The sequence below is a fragment of the Acinonyx jubatus genome, chromosome B4, assembly GCF_027475565.1.
Source record: "Acinonyx jubatus isolate Ajub_Pintada_27869175 chromosome B4, VMU_Ajub_asm_v1.0, whole genome shotgun sequence".
Taxonomy (NCBI): Eukaryota; Metazoa; Chordata; class Mammalia; order Carnivora; family Felidae; genus Acinonyx; species Acinonyx jubatus.
Window position 1 is genome coordinate 24,370,369 of NC_069387.1, and position 14,718 is coordinate 24,385,086.

The 14,718-nt window shown below is 38.2% G+C and overlaps 1 protein-coding gene across 7 annotated transcripts in view; it reads left to right on the forward strand.

The window, feature by feature from the left end:
* The first annotated feature begins 223 nt into the window (after positions 1-223).
* ACBD5 (acyl-CoA binding domain containing 5) overlaps positions 224-14,718 on the forward strand; it is a 46,312-nt gene continuing 31,817 nt past the window's right edge. For 3 of the 7 annotated variants that reach the window (XR_003425269.2, XR_003425270.2, XM_027073687.2), the window contains exons 1-4: positions 1,280-1,438; positions 1,623-1,794; positions 6,383-6,503; positions 8,396-8,468. Coding sequence is in view for 3 of the 7 variants with exons in the window: in XM_027073687.2 (XP_026929488.1) it covers positions 1,424-1,438; positions 1,623-1,794; positions 6,383-6,503; positions 8,396-8,468 (381 nt within the window). In the remaining 4 variants the exon portion in view is untranslated. Of the gene's footprint in view, positions 284-1,278; positions 1,439-1,622; positions 1,795-6,382; positions 6,504-8,395; positions 8,469-14,718 lie in introns of those variants that run through there. The other 4 variants (XR_003425271.2, XM_053225415.1, XM_053225414.1 and 1 more) reach the window with 3 other exon arrangements.

The following is a 14,718-nucleotide window of genomic DNA, read 5'->3' on the forward strand; positions in this document are numbered from 1 at the left end:
GAAAAGACCACTGAGGGTCCCTCTCGCGGGAAGCGGATGTGGCATTTTGAAACAGCTGAGGGCGACGCAGTGCGAAGGCAGGATTTCCGCCGCATCGGCTCGAGCGCCTGCGGGACGGAGAAACCGAACCGGAACAGGGAAGAACGCCAGCCTCCGAAGGGTATCCGGAAGCGCCACAGAGAAGGGGGGCGGGCGGGGACTACATTTCCCACAAGTCCACGGGGCAGGGCGAGGGGCGGGCGTCGGGGACAATACCGGACGGGCCTTGCCGGGCAATGCCAAGGTAAATGCCGGCAGTGCGGCTCAGAGGGAAGAGTAATTTACCGTCTGCGCTTAGATTACTGCTAGTAACCCGCCTAACCCAACCCAAGTTCCGAAAGGCCCTGGCAATTTGAGGACTTCCGGGCCGCAAGACTCCATCTCCCAAATCCGTATTAGTCCTCCCCACGCTGGGCCTGGGGGCTATTCTAGGTGCCTGAGGTTGCAAGGCGTTATGGTAGACAGTTGAAGGCCCACGGTACCCGTTTTAGGGTTGACAATCCGTACTGGTTCCTCAATGCCCCCTCCCCCGACCCCTGCCTCCTATTAAATCGGGCTGAAGTTGGGCTATGCCCGGCTTCCAGGGACAAGATGTTAGTGGTGGTGCTGGGGAAGGTGCCCTCCCTTCCCCGGCCCAGGCTAGTGGCGGGCAATCTTCCCTACTCCTTTGGTTAGATTACTTTCGGACGTTCTTAGCTCCAGGCGGCTAAAGCTGTCAAAATATTGCGGATCAAGCATTGCTAAACACTTCCATCCAAAATCTGTAATTCTTTCATCTACCCTTGAGGGTACTGTAAAATTGCAAAGGAGAGGCTAAGTAACTTGCTCTAGGTCACAGAACTCGAATGGCAGAACATAATGTTCGCACAGAGCCTATCTGGGTCTAAAGCCCCTTGCTTATGTCCCATCACCTTCTTCAAACCTTAACCTAAGAGGGCAGGAGGAGCTGTGGACGGTAGGGGTTTTTTTTGCCCAGCGGTACCGACGCTTTGGGCCCAGGCGAAGGATCCAATCCCGCGTTCCCTGTATGCTCCCACAGTCCCGCTGCACTGGCACAGACGCGGCGGTCCGGCCTGTTCAAAATAGCGAGGACCCGGCACATCTCACTTCTCTTCCTTGGCTTCTTCTCTGGCCCTACTCAGGGGACCCACTGCAGCGCGCGTCGTCTCCTCGGACGCGGCGAGTGGGTGGAGTCGGCTGCGCGGCGGCAGCGGCGGCAGCTAGTGGGTCCTTTAGTGGCTCTGGGGCGGGGCTCTGGGGAGGGCGAGGACGGACCCACGGACCCTGTCGGGATGGGGAGTGTGGCTGCTCCGCCAGGGTCCTGTGGGTGGGAGAGAGGCTCCGCGACCGCTGGTGGCCGGAGTCCCTCCGTGTTGTGCTAGAGATGCTTTTCCTCTCGGTGAGTTGTTTTTCTGTCTCCGCGGGGCCGGCTTCTCGGTCTAGGTCACGCCCCGGGGAGGAGGAAAGAGCTGGGCCACCTCGGTCTGTGTGGCCTGGATAGGGCAGGGCAACGGGGAATTGACCAGCTGCGTGGGCCTCCTCCCTTTGGGCATGTTGATCCGCGGCTGCGCTCCATGTTCCAGTTTCATGCAGGCTCTTGGGAAAGCTGGTGCTGCTGCTGCCTGATTCCAGCCGACAGATCTTGGGACCGGGACCGGGGCCGGCGCTGGCGGCTGGAGATGGCGGACACGAGATCCGTGCACGAAACCAGGTTTGAGGCGGCGGTGAAGGTGATCCAGAGTTTGCCGAAAAATGGTAAGTGCGCTGGGCCCCCACTGAACAAGCCTCCTGCAGAGGCCCGAGGCCCCAGTTTCTTAACCTCGCTTCCTTTAACCTTATTTCTGCTTGTAGTCTTGCTTATTTAACCTACTTCGTTTCTGCGTTTAAAAGGAGTGTAGTTGAAGAAGTAAAGAATGTGAATTAATTACCTGCTCAATTTTCAAGAAAAAGACAAATACGTTATCCAGATTTTGAGTAGTTTTTGTTGAAAACAAAGTCTGCCACTTAATGACTGCGGATTTGGGTATGTTTAAAAACACACACACAAAAACTGGGATGGGTAGTATGCCTGGTGTGCATACTCTTAAACTGTACTGTTTAAACCTTCCAAAAACTTTTGATGTGAAGGGAGAGAAAGGAAAGAACAGTAAATCATTTGTAAAATGATTTATTTTAATAAATACATATATACTTAGTACTTTTTTGTGTGTGCTATTTTCTTTACACTAGTGTTCTCTTTCTTATACTTATATTGGGCCTTCCTTGCAGTTTAGGAGAAAAGTCATTCCAGTTGTTCTTGTGTCATTTCTCAGGCTGTTTTCAAGATTTTTCTCTTTATCCTTGGTTTTCAGCAGTTTGACTGTGATGTGGCCAAGTGTGGTTTTCTTCAAATACACCGTGTTTAGAATTTACAGAGCTTTTTGAATTTGTAATTCTATGGGTATGGACCAATATTAGGAAGTTTAAAACCGTTATTCAAGTATTTTTTTCTGTGCAGAAGTTTGGGGAGGGGGACTTTTATCTTTTACTTCATGTCCTTCTGCATTATATGAATTATTTTTCACAATAAACTTGTATTTTTTAATGTTGCATTTAAGCGCTGTTACTGTGCCAGAATGTAAAATTCACTGAATACTTCATTGATATATTATTATAGTATTTAATATATTCTACTTAATTGATTTTAATTAATCATCTGTTGGCTTCGAAATGAATATTCAACACCACTTAATAAAAATTTATAAAGTGCAGATTTAAAGGGTTTTGAAAGCAAATAGACAGAAAATAGTATTCCTTCTGTAATCTCAGACATCGACTTGGAGTTCATAGGGGGTTGAAAGATAAGAGTGAATGAACAACATCTAAAAAAATAATATAGGAACTTATTTAGCTGTTGATTTTCTAGCTGCCTGATTAAGAGAGTTTATAGAAAGGCATCACTGTAAGAGTTTTACATAAGTTGTATCTTTATCCTTTTTCTAAACCACACATGTTTATAATTTTTTGAGAATTGTTAAAGGTAGAACTTGATGTCTCTTGTCTACTACCTTTGTTGATATATATTTTGTATTAAACCCATGTAAATATAAACTATTCACATAACATTTAAGAAGCTATCACAAGGTTAAGGTACCCTGGCAAATGGCCTGTGTTGGATGATATTCAGTGTACTGTTATCCCCTGAAATTAAATTGATATTAATTGAAGCTGGAAGTCTTATTATAATGAATTATTAAATCTTTTAATAATTGTACTCTTTAATTGGTATAGTCTGCCCTGGACTATTTTGCAAAGGGTGAGATCTGTTTTTTTGTTCCTTGTTGCTTAATCTTTATTTAAGGTCTGAGGTTATAATGAATCCTATAGCATCTATGTTTGGTTTGCCCTTGACCTTTACAAATTTAAATTCTTAGATAACATTTTAAATACACGTGTCAAATATGTTATGCGTGAGCAAGCACCTTGAGGACAGATTATACTTTATCTAGTGTCTTACAGAGTATATTCAGTACGTTAACAGTTTTTGCTGTAATCTATTCTAATGTATATTTCACTCACCTTAACAAATAGACTTTTTTTTACTTTTTAAAGATTTTTATTTTATTTTTTTTAGGGAGAGAGCGTGTAAGTGGGGGAGAGGGGCAGAGGGAGAGCGAGAGTGAGAATCTTAAGGAAAGTATTAAGCAGGCTTCACACTCAGCACAGAGCCTGACTCGGGGCTCAATCCCAGGACCCTGGGATAATGACCTGAACAAAATCAAGAGGCAGATGCTCAAACAACTGAGTCACCCAGACACCCCAACAAATAAACTTTTAAATCTTATTTTGACTTGGGGCGCCTGGGTGGCTCAGTTGGTTGGGCAGCCAACTCTTAATTTCGGCTCATGTGATGATCTCACAGTTCGTGGGATTGAGCTGTGTGTCAGGCTTTGCACTAACAGTACTGGAGCCTGCTTTGGCTTCTCCCTCTCTCTCTCTCTCTCTCCCCAAATAAATAAATAAATGTTAAAAACAAATTTTTAATCTTATTGTGACTTACTGAAGATATTTTGAGATGAGTCTCTTGGTGTTTTAGATTTGTGTTATTTAAGTAGGCAACCGTTTAAAAAATTTTTTTTCAAATAAAACTATTTCAAAGCTTAAAAAAATATGTAACCCTTTTAACTGTAATTTTCCCATTTTTTTAAACTCTGGTATTTAAAGGAGGACAATATTATTGAAATAATGTCTAATAGGTACTCCTAAAGGAGCATATATTATGTAGATAATAGTTACTGTGATTTTGGAATTAATTATTCATTCCTGGTAAACCCGAAACACCAGCTCTCAGCTTATTTGTGTTGTAATTTTCACAATGTTTATAAACTACTAATTTTTTATTGTTACACATTGTGTGTTTATTATGCAATCTAGAAAGTTTATAAAATATCTTTTTATAGTTTTAATTTTATTATAATAATTTTGATATAAATGTAATATATAAACACATTGAATGTAAAAACAATTTTTTATATATATATATTTTTTCAATTCATATCCAAATTAGATAGCATATAGTGCAACAATGATTTCAGGAGTAGATTCCTTAGTGCCCCTTACCCATTTAGCCCATCCCCCCCTCCCACAACCCCTCCTGTAACCCTCAGTCTGTTCTCCATATTTATGACTCTCTTCTGTTTTGTCCCCCTCCCTGTTTTTTATATTATTTTTGTTTCCCTTCCCTTATGTTCATCTGTTTCGTCTCTTAAAGTCCTCATATGAGTGGTGTCATATGACATTTGTCTTTCTCTAATTTCACTTAGCATAATACCCTCCAGTTCCATCCACATAGTTGCAAATGGCAGGATTTCATTCTTTTTGACTGCTGAGTAATACTCCATTGTATATATATATACCACATCTTTATCCATTCATCCATCAATGGACATTTGGGCTCTTTCCATACTTTGGCTATTGTCGATAGTGCTGCTACAAACATAGGGGTGCGTGTGCCCCTTCGAAATAGCACACCTGTATCCCTTGGATATATACCTAGTAGTGCAATTGCTGGGTCGTAGGGCAGTTCTATTTTTAGTTTTTTGAGGAACCTCCATACTGTTTTCCAGAGTGGCTGCACCAGCTTGCATTGCCACCAACAATGCAAAAGAGATCCTCTTTCTCTGCATCCTCACAACATCTGTTGTTGCCTAAGTTGTTAATGTTAGCCATTCTGACGGGTGAGGTGGTATCTCAGTGTGGTTTTGATTTGTATTTCCCTGATGATGAGTGATGTTGAGCATTTCTTCATGTGTCTGTTAGCCATATAGATGTCTTCTTTGGAGAAGTGTCTATTCATGTCTTTTGCCCTTTTCTTCACTGGATTATTTGTTTTCTGGGTGTTGAGTTTGATAAATTCTTTATAGATTATGGATACTAACCCTTTATCTGGTATGTTGTTTGCAGATATCTTCTCCCATTCTGTCGGTTGCCTTTTAGTTTTGCTGATTGTTTCCTTCGCTGTGCAGAAGCTTTTTATTTTGATGAGGTCCCAAATGTAAAAATTTTTAAAACACAAATAAAAAAAAAGGAAAATGATCTGTATACTTACTATCCAGAGATATCGTCTTTAAAATTTTGATGTGTTTCCTTTTATTCTGCTTTTTATGTGTATGAATACTTACTTTGCAAAAATGGATTGTACTGGATATGCTATTTTTAAACTACTGTTATTTTCTCACTTTATAGTAGATTGTGAAACTTTTCTCAGTCGTTTATATTTTCATACCATATAATTTTTAAGGGCTGTAGTTATAAATGATCCTGTTGTGTATATGTATCATAACAATTTAGTCAATTATTTATTATAAAACATTTGCATTCCAATTTTTCTCTGTTATTAAGTATTGTAGCTTAGAGCACTCATTCATACATTTTGAAACTTTTAACAAAAAAAGATCACAGATACGCTAGAGACATATATAAAGACTGATTTGATTATCAAGAAATTGATGTGGTCAAAATTACAGAGGTAAGAAGTGAGAAATCTATTTTATCTTGGATTCTTTTTCTACCACAGCAGACATTGGTTCACTTTAGCCAGACTTCCTATTCACTGAGAAGTTGAAATTTGACCAAAAGGCCTTGAATTTCTTAATGTTGATGTTTTATTAAGCAGAGTGTACATTTTTTAAGTCAGAGGAGTAAAGCAACGGACAGCCATAACGTTTGTTTCTATAAGACAGAAGTAAATGATTGTACTGTTAATGAAATATTTAAATGTCACTATTAGTATAGCTAAGCTGATTTACAGCCTTAGTATCAATTGAATTCTCCAGGTGATTTATGTTTAATATGTCTCCAATAGGTTCATTTCAGCCAACAAATGAAATGATGCTCAAATTCTATAGCTTCTATAAGCAGGCAACTGAAGGACCCTGTAAACTGTCGAGGCCTGGATTCTGGGATCCTATTGGAAGATATAAATGGTAATTTTATATAGAGAGCTCTGAAAGAAATTTTATTTTAATGACATAATTATCATATGACTTATTTATGTGGTTATGTGTTACTCTGTGCATAAGGTGTTCTAACATACTGGATCCAATTTTTATCCTCCATGTGCTTTTAATACAATTTCATACAAATAGAGAAGTCTCAGGGAAGAGAGGAAAACAATAAAACCCAAAGGGTAGGTGCATCAAAAATCATTTTCAGTTAGTCTTTCCTTTTATGGAATTTTTTTCATTTTCTTATACCAAGAGCAACTCCCAAACTCAGTTAAGCAAACAAACAAATAAACTCTCCTGCCTGTTTTACCTGCGGGGAAAAGTAATGACTTTTACTTGTCAAATGACACTGTTTGCTTTGAACCTTTAGATGATTCCTAAGTAACTAGGAACATAACTTAGGTACTACTGTACTACTGTGCTAACTTTTTATCTAAGCTGTCACTCCTTCCCACTGTACTTGAATAGAAATTTGATTTTTTTTTGAAATTTGATTTTTAATATACTTTAAAAAGTTATATCCATAGCTACCTCTGTAACATAGAAAGTACGTTATGAACAGAGTATGCTAATTGGTGAAGCATGTCTTAAGAGCCACACATTTTGATGGCTGAATTTCTTTACCCTGAATTGAAAGTCCTTAAACTCCTTTGAGGATTTGTTAGCACTATACTTTCCTCTAAGTTCTTTATGAATGGTCATAGATAATAGGTTAAATGTAATAGCAATATGGTATTTAATCTGTTTTAAGAAAATTGATTTATTTACTTTATAATTTTTCCTCAGAATTGACACCATTGGTAGATATCAACTGCTTCTGGAAAAAATACATAAAAAGAAAGGTTTTCATTTTAGGCAAAAATTTCAAAGGTCTACAGTAAAACCATGGTTTGCGAGCATGATTTGTCCTAGAAACATGCTTATAATCCAGAGCATTCGTATATCAAAGCAAATTTCAAGAACCATTGGCTTAGTTGCAATCATGTGACTTCGGCATCACGTGCTATTCATATTGCAAGACATCGCCCGTTTATCAAGTTAAAATTTATTAGAAATGTTTGCTCATCGGGGCACCTGGGTGGCTCAGTTGGTTGGGTGTCCAACTTCAGCTGAGGTCATGACCTCATGGTTCACGGGTTTGAGCCCCGCGTTGGACTCTGTGCTGACAGCTCAGAGCCTGGAGTGTGCTTTGTGGATTCTGTCTCCCTCTCTTTCTGCCCCTGCCCACCTCATGCTCTGTTCCTCTCTCTCTCAAAAATAAATAAAACATTAAAAAAAAAAGTTTGCTCATCTTGCGGATGAGCAAGTTACTCGCACTCCAAGTTTTACTGTATTGTCTGTGGGTTTAAAAATTGCCTGTGCTTCACATTTTTGTTTTTTTAGAAGTAGGAAACCATTTCTATTTTTTGAGTGTATACATTAGATTCTTATTTAAAGTAATGGAAATTTTAAACTCAAACTCCTGTTCTTTTAAAACATGGCTGTGATAGTTCATTTCATATAGTCTTCTAAAATGTTTCTTTCTGTCATTGCTGTTTATAATATAAAACTTTTGAAGAGTTCTTAGCAAATATTTATCAATAGTCTATAGTATCTGCTCTATAGTGATATAATATAGTTTATATAGTTTATAATCTATAGATGGGCTATTACTACTTTTAAATACTATTTAATTTGACAGTTTATTTCCTCTGATAGTGTTCTTTAAGGTGGTACATTTAAAGAGATCCTTTGGAAACATATTGTCTTTGCGTAGGCTTTAAGTAGAGAGCCTGTTTTAAATTAATAACCATATAGCGTTGACTACAAATTGTATTCTGAGCAATTGGAAAACAGGTATTTTTTTGTTATTTGAATATTTCCATTTCTAGGGATGCTTGGAGTTCACTGGGTGATATGACTAAAGAGGAAGCCATGATTGCGTATGTTGAAGAAATGAAAAAGGTAGGGGAAATAATTCCCAGTAGAAAATATTCAGAGCAGGTCTAATTTAATTTTGTTATCAGGCAAATTAGCTGCTTTAAGGAACAAGGAGATTATGTTAGAATACAAAACCTAAGTTATTGAATTTATTAGGGTTTTATCTGTCTCATCAGCGTTCATCTTTTTTTTTTTTAATGTTTATTTTTGAGAGAGAAAGACACAAAGTGCAAGTGGGGGAGGGACAGAGAGAGGGAGACACAGAATCAGGCCCCAGGCTCTGAGCTGTCAGCACAGAGCCCAACATGGGGCTCAAACCTACAGACAGTGAGATCATGATCTGGGCTGAAGTCAGATGCTTAACTGACTGAGCCACCAAGGCTCCCCTCATCAAAGTTCATCTTAAGGTAAGTGTTTTTTCCTTAAGATCACATGGTGATGTGATTTTTTTTTTTCATCTTCCCTGCCTTTCTCCATAGTCAGCTTCTTCAGAAAGTATAGAAATAGGAGTCTTTTAAAATACTGAAGTCCCTTAAGAATGTGGGAAGTACCTGGGCTGTCTTGAAAGCATTTCTGCTTTGGAACTTTTTATTTAGAAGAAATAGTTAACAGCCCTGCCCATCAGTGTTCTCATCAAGTTTTGACTCACAAATTGAGATATTCCCAACCCTGGACTTCTTAGTAGCAAGCATTTTTTCTGTGAATGCAGAGGTCCTTCAGAACCAGAATAAGATAAGGATGCTTTTAATTTTTCTGGTAATTAGTAAGGAGGGCATCCCTTGCTAACTTTAAAGTCTGTTTCAAGGGATTGTTTTGAGAAGTAAATTTATGAGGAAATCATGGATTTTAAAGGTAATCGTAGTGTCTTTATAAAGGATCATTTTTATGTTGAAACTGGATCAGAAGTTGTGAGGTTTAGGTCTGTTTGATAATTTTATTTATTTTATTTTATTTTATTTTTTTATTTTTTTTAACGTTTATTTATTTTTGAGACAGAGAGAGACAGAGCATGAACGGGGGAGGGTCACAGAGAGGGAGACACAGAATCCGAAACAGGCTCCAAGCTCTGAGCTGTCAGCACAGAGCCCGACGCGGGGCTCGAACTCATGGACTGTGAGATCATGACCTGAGCCGAAGTCGGACGCTTAACCGACTGAGCCACCCAGGCGCCCCTGTTTGATAATTTTAAATAAATTGTCTTTAAGCATAAAGAAAATATTTAAAAAGGAATAGTTCTTTTGCCAGATGATTCAACAGTGTTAGTTCCTGTTTGGTCAATTCAGACTCATTTGTTTCATTTTGTTTTAATCTCTTTCATACTACTCAAAGCTGTGCACTTTGCTACATTTTCATAATTTTTATTCAGTGGACTTGGTTTATCTATAACAGAAGGCAGAGTTTAGTCCTTTTGGCTGTTAACCTTATCAGTAATACAACAACGAAGCCTTTCAAAAGCAGAAAGACAAAGAAAATCTAAAGCCTTTTTGGTTTGGTAACCATTCCTTTTCTTTATTTTAAATATTACAATTTTAAGGACACGCTTCTATAATGTAAAGTTGAATTGACACATTAGGTAAAATTTACCCATTTTTCCTGTCCAGTTTGATTAATTAATGATGTAGCCACAGTTTAAAGTGGGAGGGAGATGGATTTAAACTATACTGCTGCCTTTTAACTGTCTTAAGATACTTCCACTGTGCCCGTAGATTTCTGTGACTACTTCTCTAATTAAAATAATATACCAGCTATTTCCTTTCAGACTTTTAAAATTTCATTTTTCATACTGTGAATATAATAAAGTTTATAGTGAACCTTTAGAGGTAAATCTGAAAATGTTAGGATACCCATTGGTTGAAAATTCGATTAGTCTTTTAAAGTATTTCCAGAGTTTTGCTTTGTGGACATCATTAGATAAAATTGCATCTTCTAAATAATGATGTGGGAAGGCGGGTGCCTGGCTGGTGCAGTCAGTAGAGCATCCAACTCTTGATCTGAAGGTTGTGAGTTCTATCTTCATGTTGGGTATAGAGATGACTTAAAATATAATAATGGTGTGGGATAGTACATTATCCCAAAAATTTGATTACTGAATTTGGCACTTTTTTTAATTGCAATAGTTTTCTAACTGAAGCAGTTGTTAGATTGTATTTATAAATACAGTTCACTGTATTATTGCTCTTCAGAGCTATTCTCCTGTGCTGAGCTGTCAGCACAGAGCCTGAGGCAGGGCTCAAACCTGCGAACCATGAGATCGTAACTTGAGCCAAAGTCCGACGCTCAACCGACTGAGCCACCAGGCACCCCAAGAGAGAATGAATCTTAAGCAGGCTCTACGCTCAGTGTGGAGCCCGACATGGGGCTTGATCCCACAATGCTGGGATCGTAATCTGAGCCAAAATCAGGAGTCAGACACTTAACCTATCAGGCCACACAGGCACCCCTAGAATTATTCTTTTAGTATAAATCTCATTCCATGCCTTTGCATTCAAATGTTAATGAACCTCATTAATTTAATTTATATCTTATAACAGATAATATTTTATGGAAAATTTTTGTAATTTATAAACTGGCCAGTGAAATATCATTGAAAAAGTTGCTGGAATCAAAAATTCTTTTTTTTTCTTAATTGTGTAAATGTTCATTTATTTTTGAGAGAGAGAGAGACAGAGCATGAGCAAGGTAGGGGCAGAGAGAGAGAGAGAGAGACAGAATCCAAAGCAGGCTCCAGGCTCTGAGCTGTCAGTGCAGAGCCCGACCTTGGTCTCAAACTCACGAACTGTGAGATCATGACCTAAACTGAAGTACGATGCTTAACCAACTGAGCCATCCAGGTGCCCTTTTTTCTTTCTTTTTTTTTTTTTTAATGTTCGTTTATTTTTGAGAGAGAGCGTGAGCTGGGGTGCCCCTGGAATAAAAAATTCTTTTAAAATTATTTAACAGGGGGATCCCTGGGTAATTAAGTCAGTTAAGCATCCTACTCTTGATTTTGGCTCAGGTCACGATCTCAGAATCTTGAGATAGAGTCCTGTGTTGAGCTCTGTGCTGAGCCTGGAGCCTGCTTAAGAATCTCTCTTTCCCTCTCTCACTGCCCCCCCCCCCCCCCGGCTCGTGTTCTCTCTCTCTTAAAAAAATTTTTTTTTTAATTAATAAAATGATTTAATAGAATTTTAGCTTTCAGAGAAAGGAATAACTAAAGTGGTTTGTGGGAAATAACCCATATTTCTTTAAAGAAAGTTCTTTTGATTCATAATCAAAAGGAAATATAAATTTCTGTTTTCTGTACAAATTTTACAGTTTGTTTTTTTGGGGGGGGTTTTTTGTTTTGTTTTTTTTGTTTTTGCTTTTGAGATTATATTTTTAAGTAATCTCTACATCCAACATAGGGCTTGAACTTACAACCCCCAAATCAAGAGTCACATGCTCTACCTACTGAGCCAGCCAGCAGCTCCCAAATTTTGCAGGCTATCTTATGAGGATTACTGGAGAATTCAGCCAGAACTTGAATAATATGCATTATGTCTGTTGGACTTAAGGAGAGATCAGTGTACTCAACACTGGCTGCATGTTGGAGTCACTGGGGAATCTTGTTTAAAAATATATATATATATATTCCCCAGTATAACCCCAGGCTAATTATTTCAGGATTTCTAAGAGGATGGGATAATTGCTGTACTAGAGGGAGGATTATTATAACATAGTCTCATAAAGGATGGAACCTGAAAGTTACCATGGTGAGGTCTGGTCCGTAGGTCTATAAGTCCAAAATATTGGCTTATTCTTTTCAAGGCTTGACTGACGATAACCATCTTTTGGAGATTTAGAGAAAAACTAGAATGCTAATTTCTTTCTTTTTTTCTTTTTCTTTCTTTCTTTCTCTCTTTCTTTCCTTCTTCTTTCCTTACTTCTAGAATGCCAATTTTTTTCTTTCTTTTTTTCTTTCTTTCTTTTCTTTTCTTCCTTCTTCCTTCCAGAATGCTAATCTCTTTCTCTCTCTCTTTCTTTCTTTCTTCTTTTCTTTCTTTCTTTCTTTCTTTCTTTCTTTCTTTCTTTCTTTCTTTCTTTCTTTCTTTCTTTCTTTCTTTCTGGATGCTAATTTCTTTACTTAGAATGGGTGATACACTCTTCTAGTGCTTAGCATACTCAGGATTGAGATATAAGACACTCCTCAAAATTGCAGAGGCACTTAGGAAATTGGATTAGTGATTACTAAGATTATTGAATGGAGAGTAGAACACTGAGATTTGGATGGCTTTAAAAGATATGTTCATCTGACCAAAAAAAAAAAAAAAAAAAAAACTGAGGAATTTAATCTTTGCTTTACAATACAGTATCTGTACCTTAACAGAATATTTTCATCATATAGAAATGGTGTTTCTGGGGCATCTGGTTGGCTCAGTCAGTTGGTCTGACTCTTGATTTTGGCTCAGGTCATGATTCCAGGGCTGTGGGTTTGAGCCACAAGTTGGAGCCTCAGCATGGAGCCTGCTTGATATTCTGTATCTTCCCCTCTCTGGCCCTCCCCACCCCTCAAAAAAAAAAAGAAAGGAATAATGTTTCTTACCAAGGAAAGTGCTAGAGAAACCTAGAAAAATTATTGTATTTAGATGTTGCTTTTCTTTCTTTCTTTTTTTTTAATGTTTATTTGAGAGAGAGCGCGCTACGTGCATGTGTGCGTAAGTGGGGTAGGGGCAGAGAGGGGGGGTGGCAGAGGATTCAGAGCTGGATGCTGCTTGTCTGCAGTCCATCCAGCTCACCAAATATTCTTCATTTGGATAGATTACAATCCAACTGAACTTAATTCACTTACACTGTAAATAAAATCTTCTCTGAGGTTAAGGAGTAGTTACTTAGACTGAGATTTGCCTGTGTCTGCTTGTCTTTCTGTGTCTCTGTCTCTGCCAGGATCTCATGCGTTTATTTGTATGTCTGAGCCATTTCTTTAATTCCAGCACTGGGATGAGGGAGGGAGTTTTGCAGATGACTAAGATCATTCTTCTTGAGTTTTGTATTTTTAAAGTTTCTTCTTCAGAGAGTAACCTCTTAAATTCTGGGTGTATGTTGCTATGGCCACTTGTGTCCTAACTGTATTTACTACTAAAATGCTAGCTAATTGAAAGAAAAATCACTCTGCTTATGTTTGCTTAGCACTGGCACATTCTGCATTTATTTAGTTCTGACATTTGAAGTCCTTAATTCACTCTGTTACCTATAGAGTATGAGAAACCAAAACACAGATTTGAGTAGCCCTACTTAAGGACAAATTTGAGAAAGAGACTTTTTTTTTTTAACTTTATTTTATTTTCTTGTGAGAGAGAGAGCACAAGTGGGGAGGAACAGAGAGAGAGGAAGAGAGAAAATCCCAAGCAGGCTCCCGTGTGTTAGCACGGAGCCTGACACAGGGCTCAATTTCATGACTCTGGGATCATGACCTGAGCTGAAATCAAGTCAGAAGTTTAACCAACTGAGCCGCCCAGAGACCCCTGAGAAAAAGACTTTTTAAAGTAATCTTAAATCAGGAGATAACTAAAAAAGATCTTGTTTGAAAGAATATCAGAGAAGGTATTATGTGGGGGGAGGTCAAGATGGAATATCTGGTTGGCTTACCAGATTCTGTTGACTCTACATACATACACTGTTCCAGTATAGAGTCGTGTAAAGGGTACTGACTTGTGTTAAAATTTTATCTCTACCATTTACTTTCTGTGACTTTGGTCATGTCAAAGTAAACATTACCAAAAAAAGTAAACATTACCTGGTGGTTTCAACTTCTGGGTTGAATCTAATTCTCATGATTATTGTTATAATGCATACATATTATAGATCATTTATCCATAATAAGCTATAAAAATGCCCTCCCGAATGACCCCAGCCTTACAGTAACAAGCATTTCCTTTTACAAAAAAGAAAAAAAATTATGGTTAAAGCCAGTTTTTTCACTCTTATCCATTGAAAGGAACAGCAATTAGATAATTTACTATGAGCGCTAAAATTACATTATAATCACTAAGCATAGTTCATTCTGTATAATCTCCCAACACACCCCCACCTTGTTTATTAAATTCCTTGTCTGTGCTAGACACTGGAAATACAGGAGTGACCAAAAACAAATAAAGGCCCTTTTTCATTGAGCTTACATTGTGTTGTGAAAGATACACGATAAACAAACAATAAAGCAGGGAGAGGGACTGACAAGTCTGAGGTGGTTATTAGTTTCAAAGATCAAGTGGCGACTTTAAAACTGTACATAAGCTGAAAAGTATGCAAAAATGACACA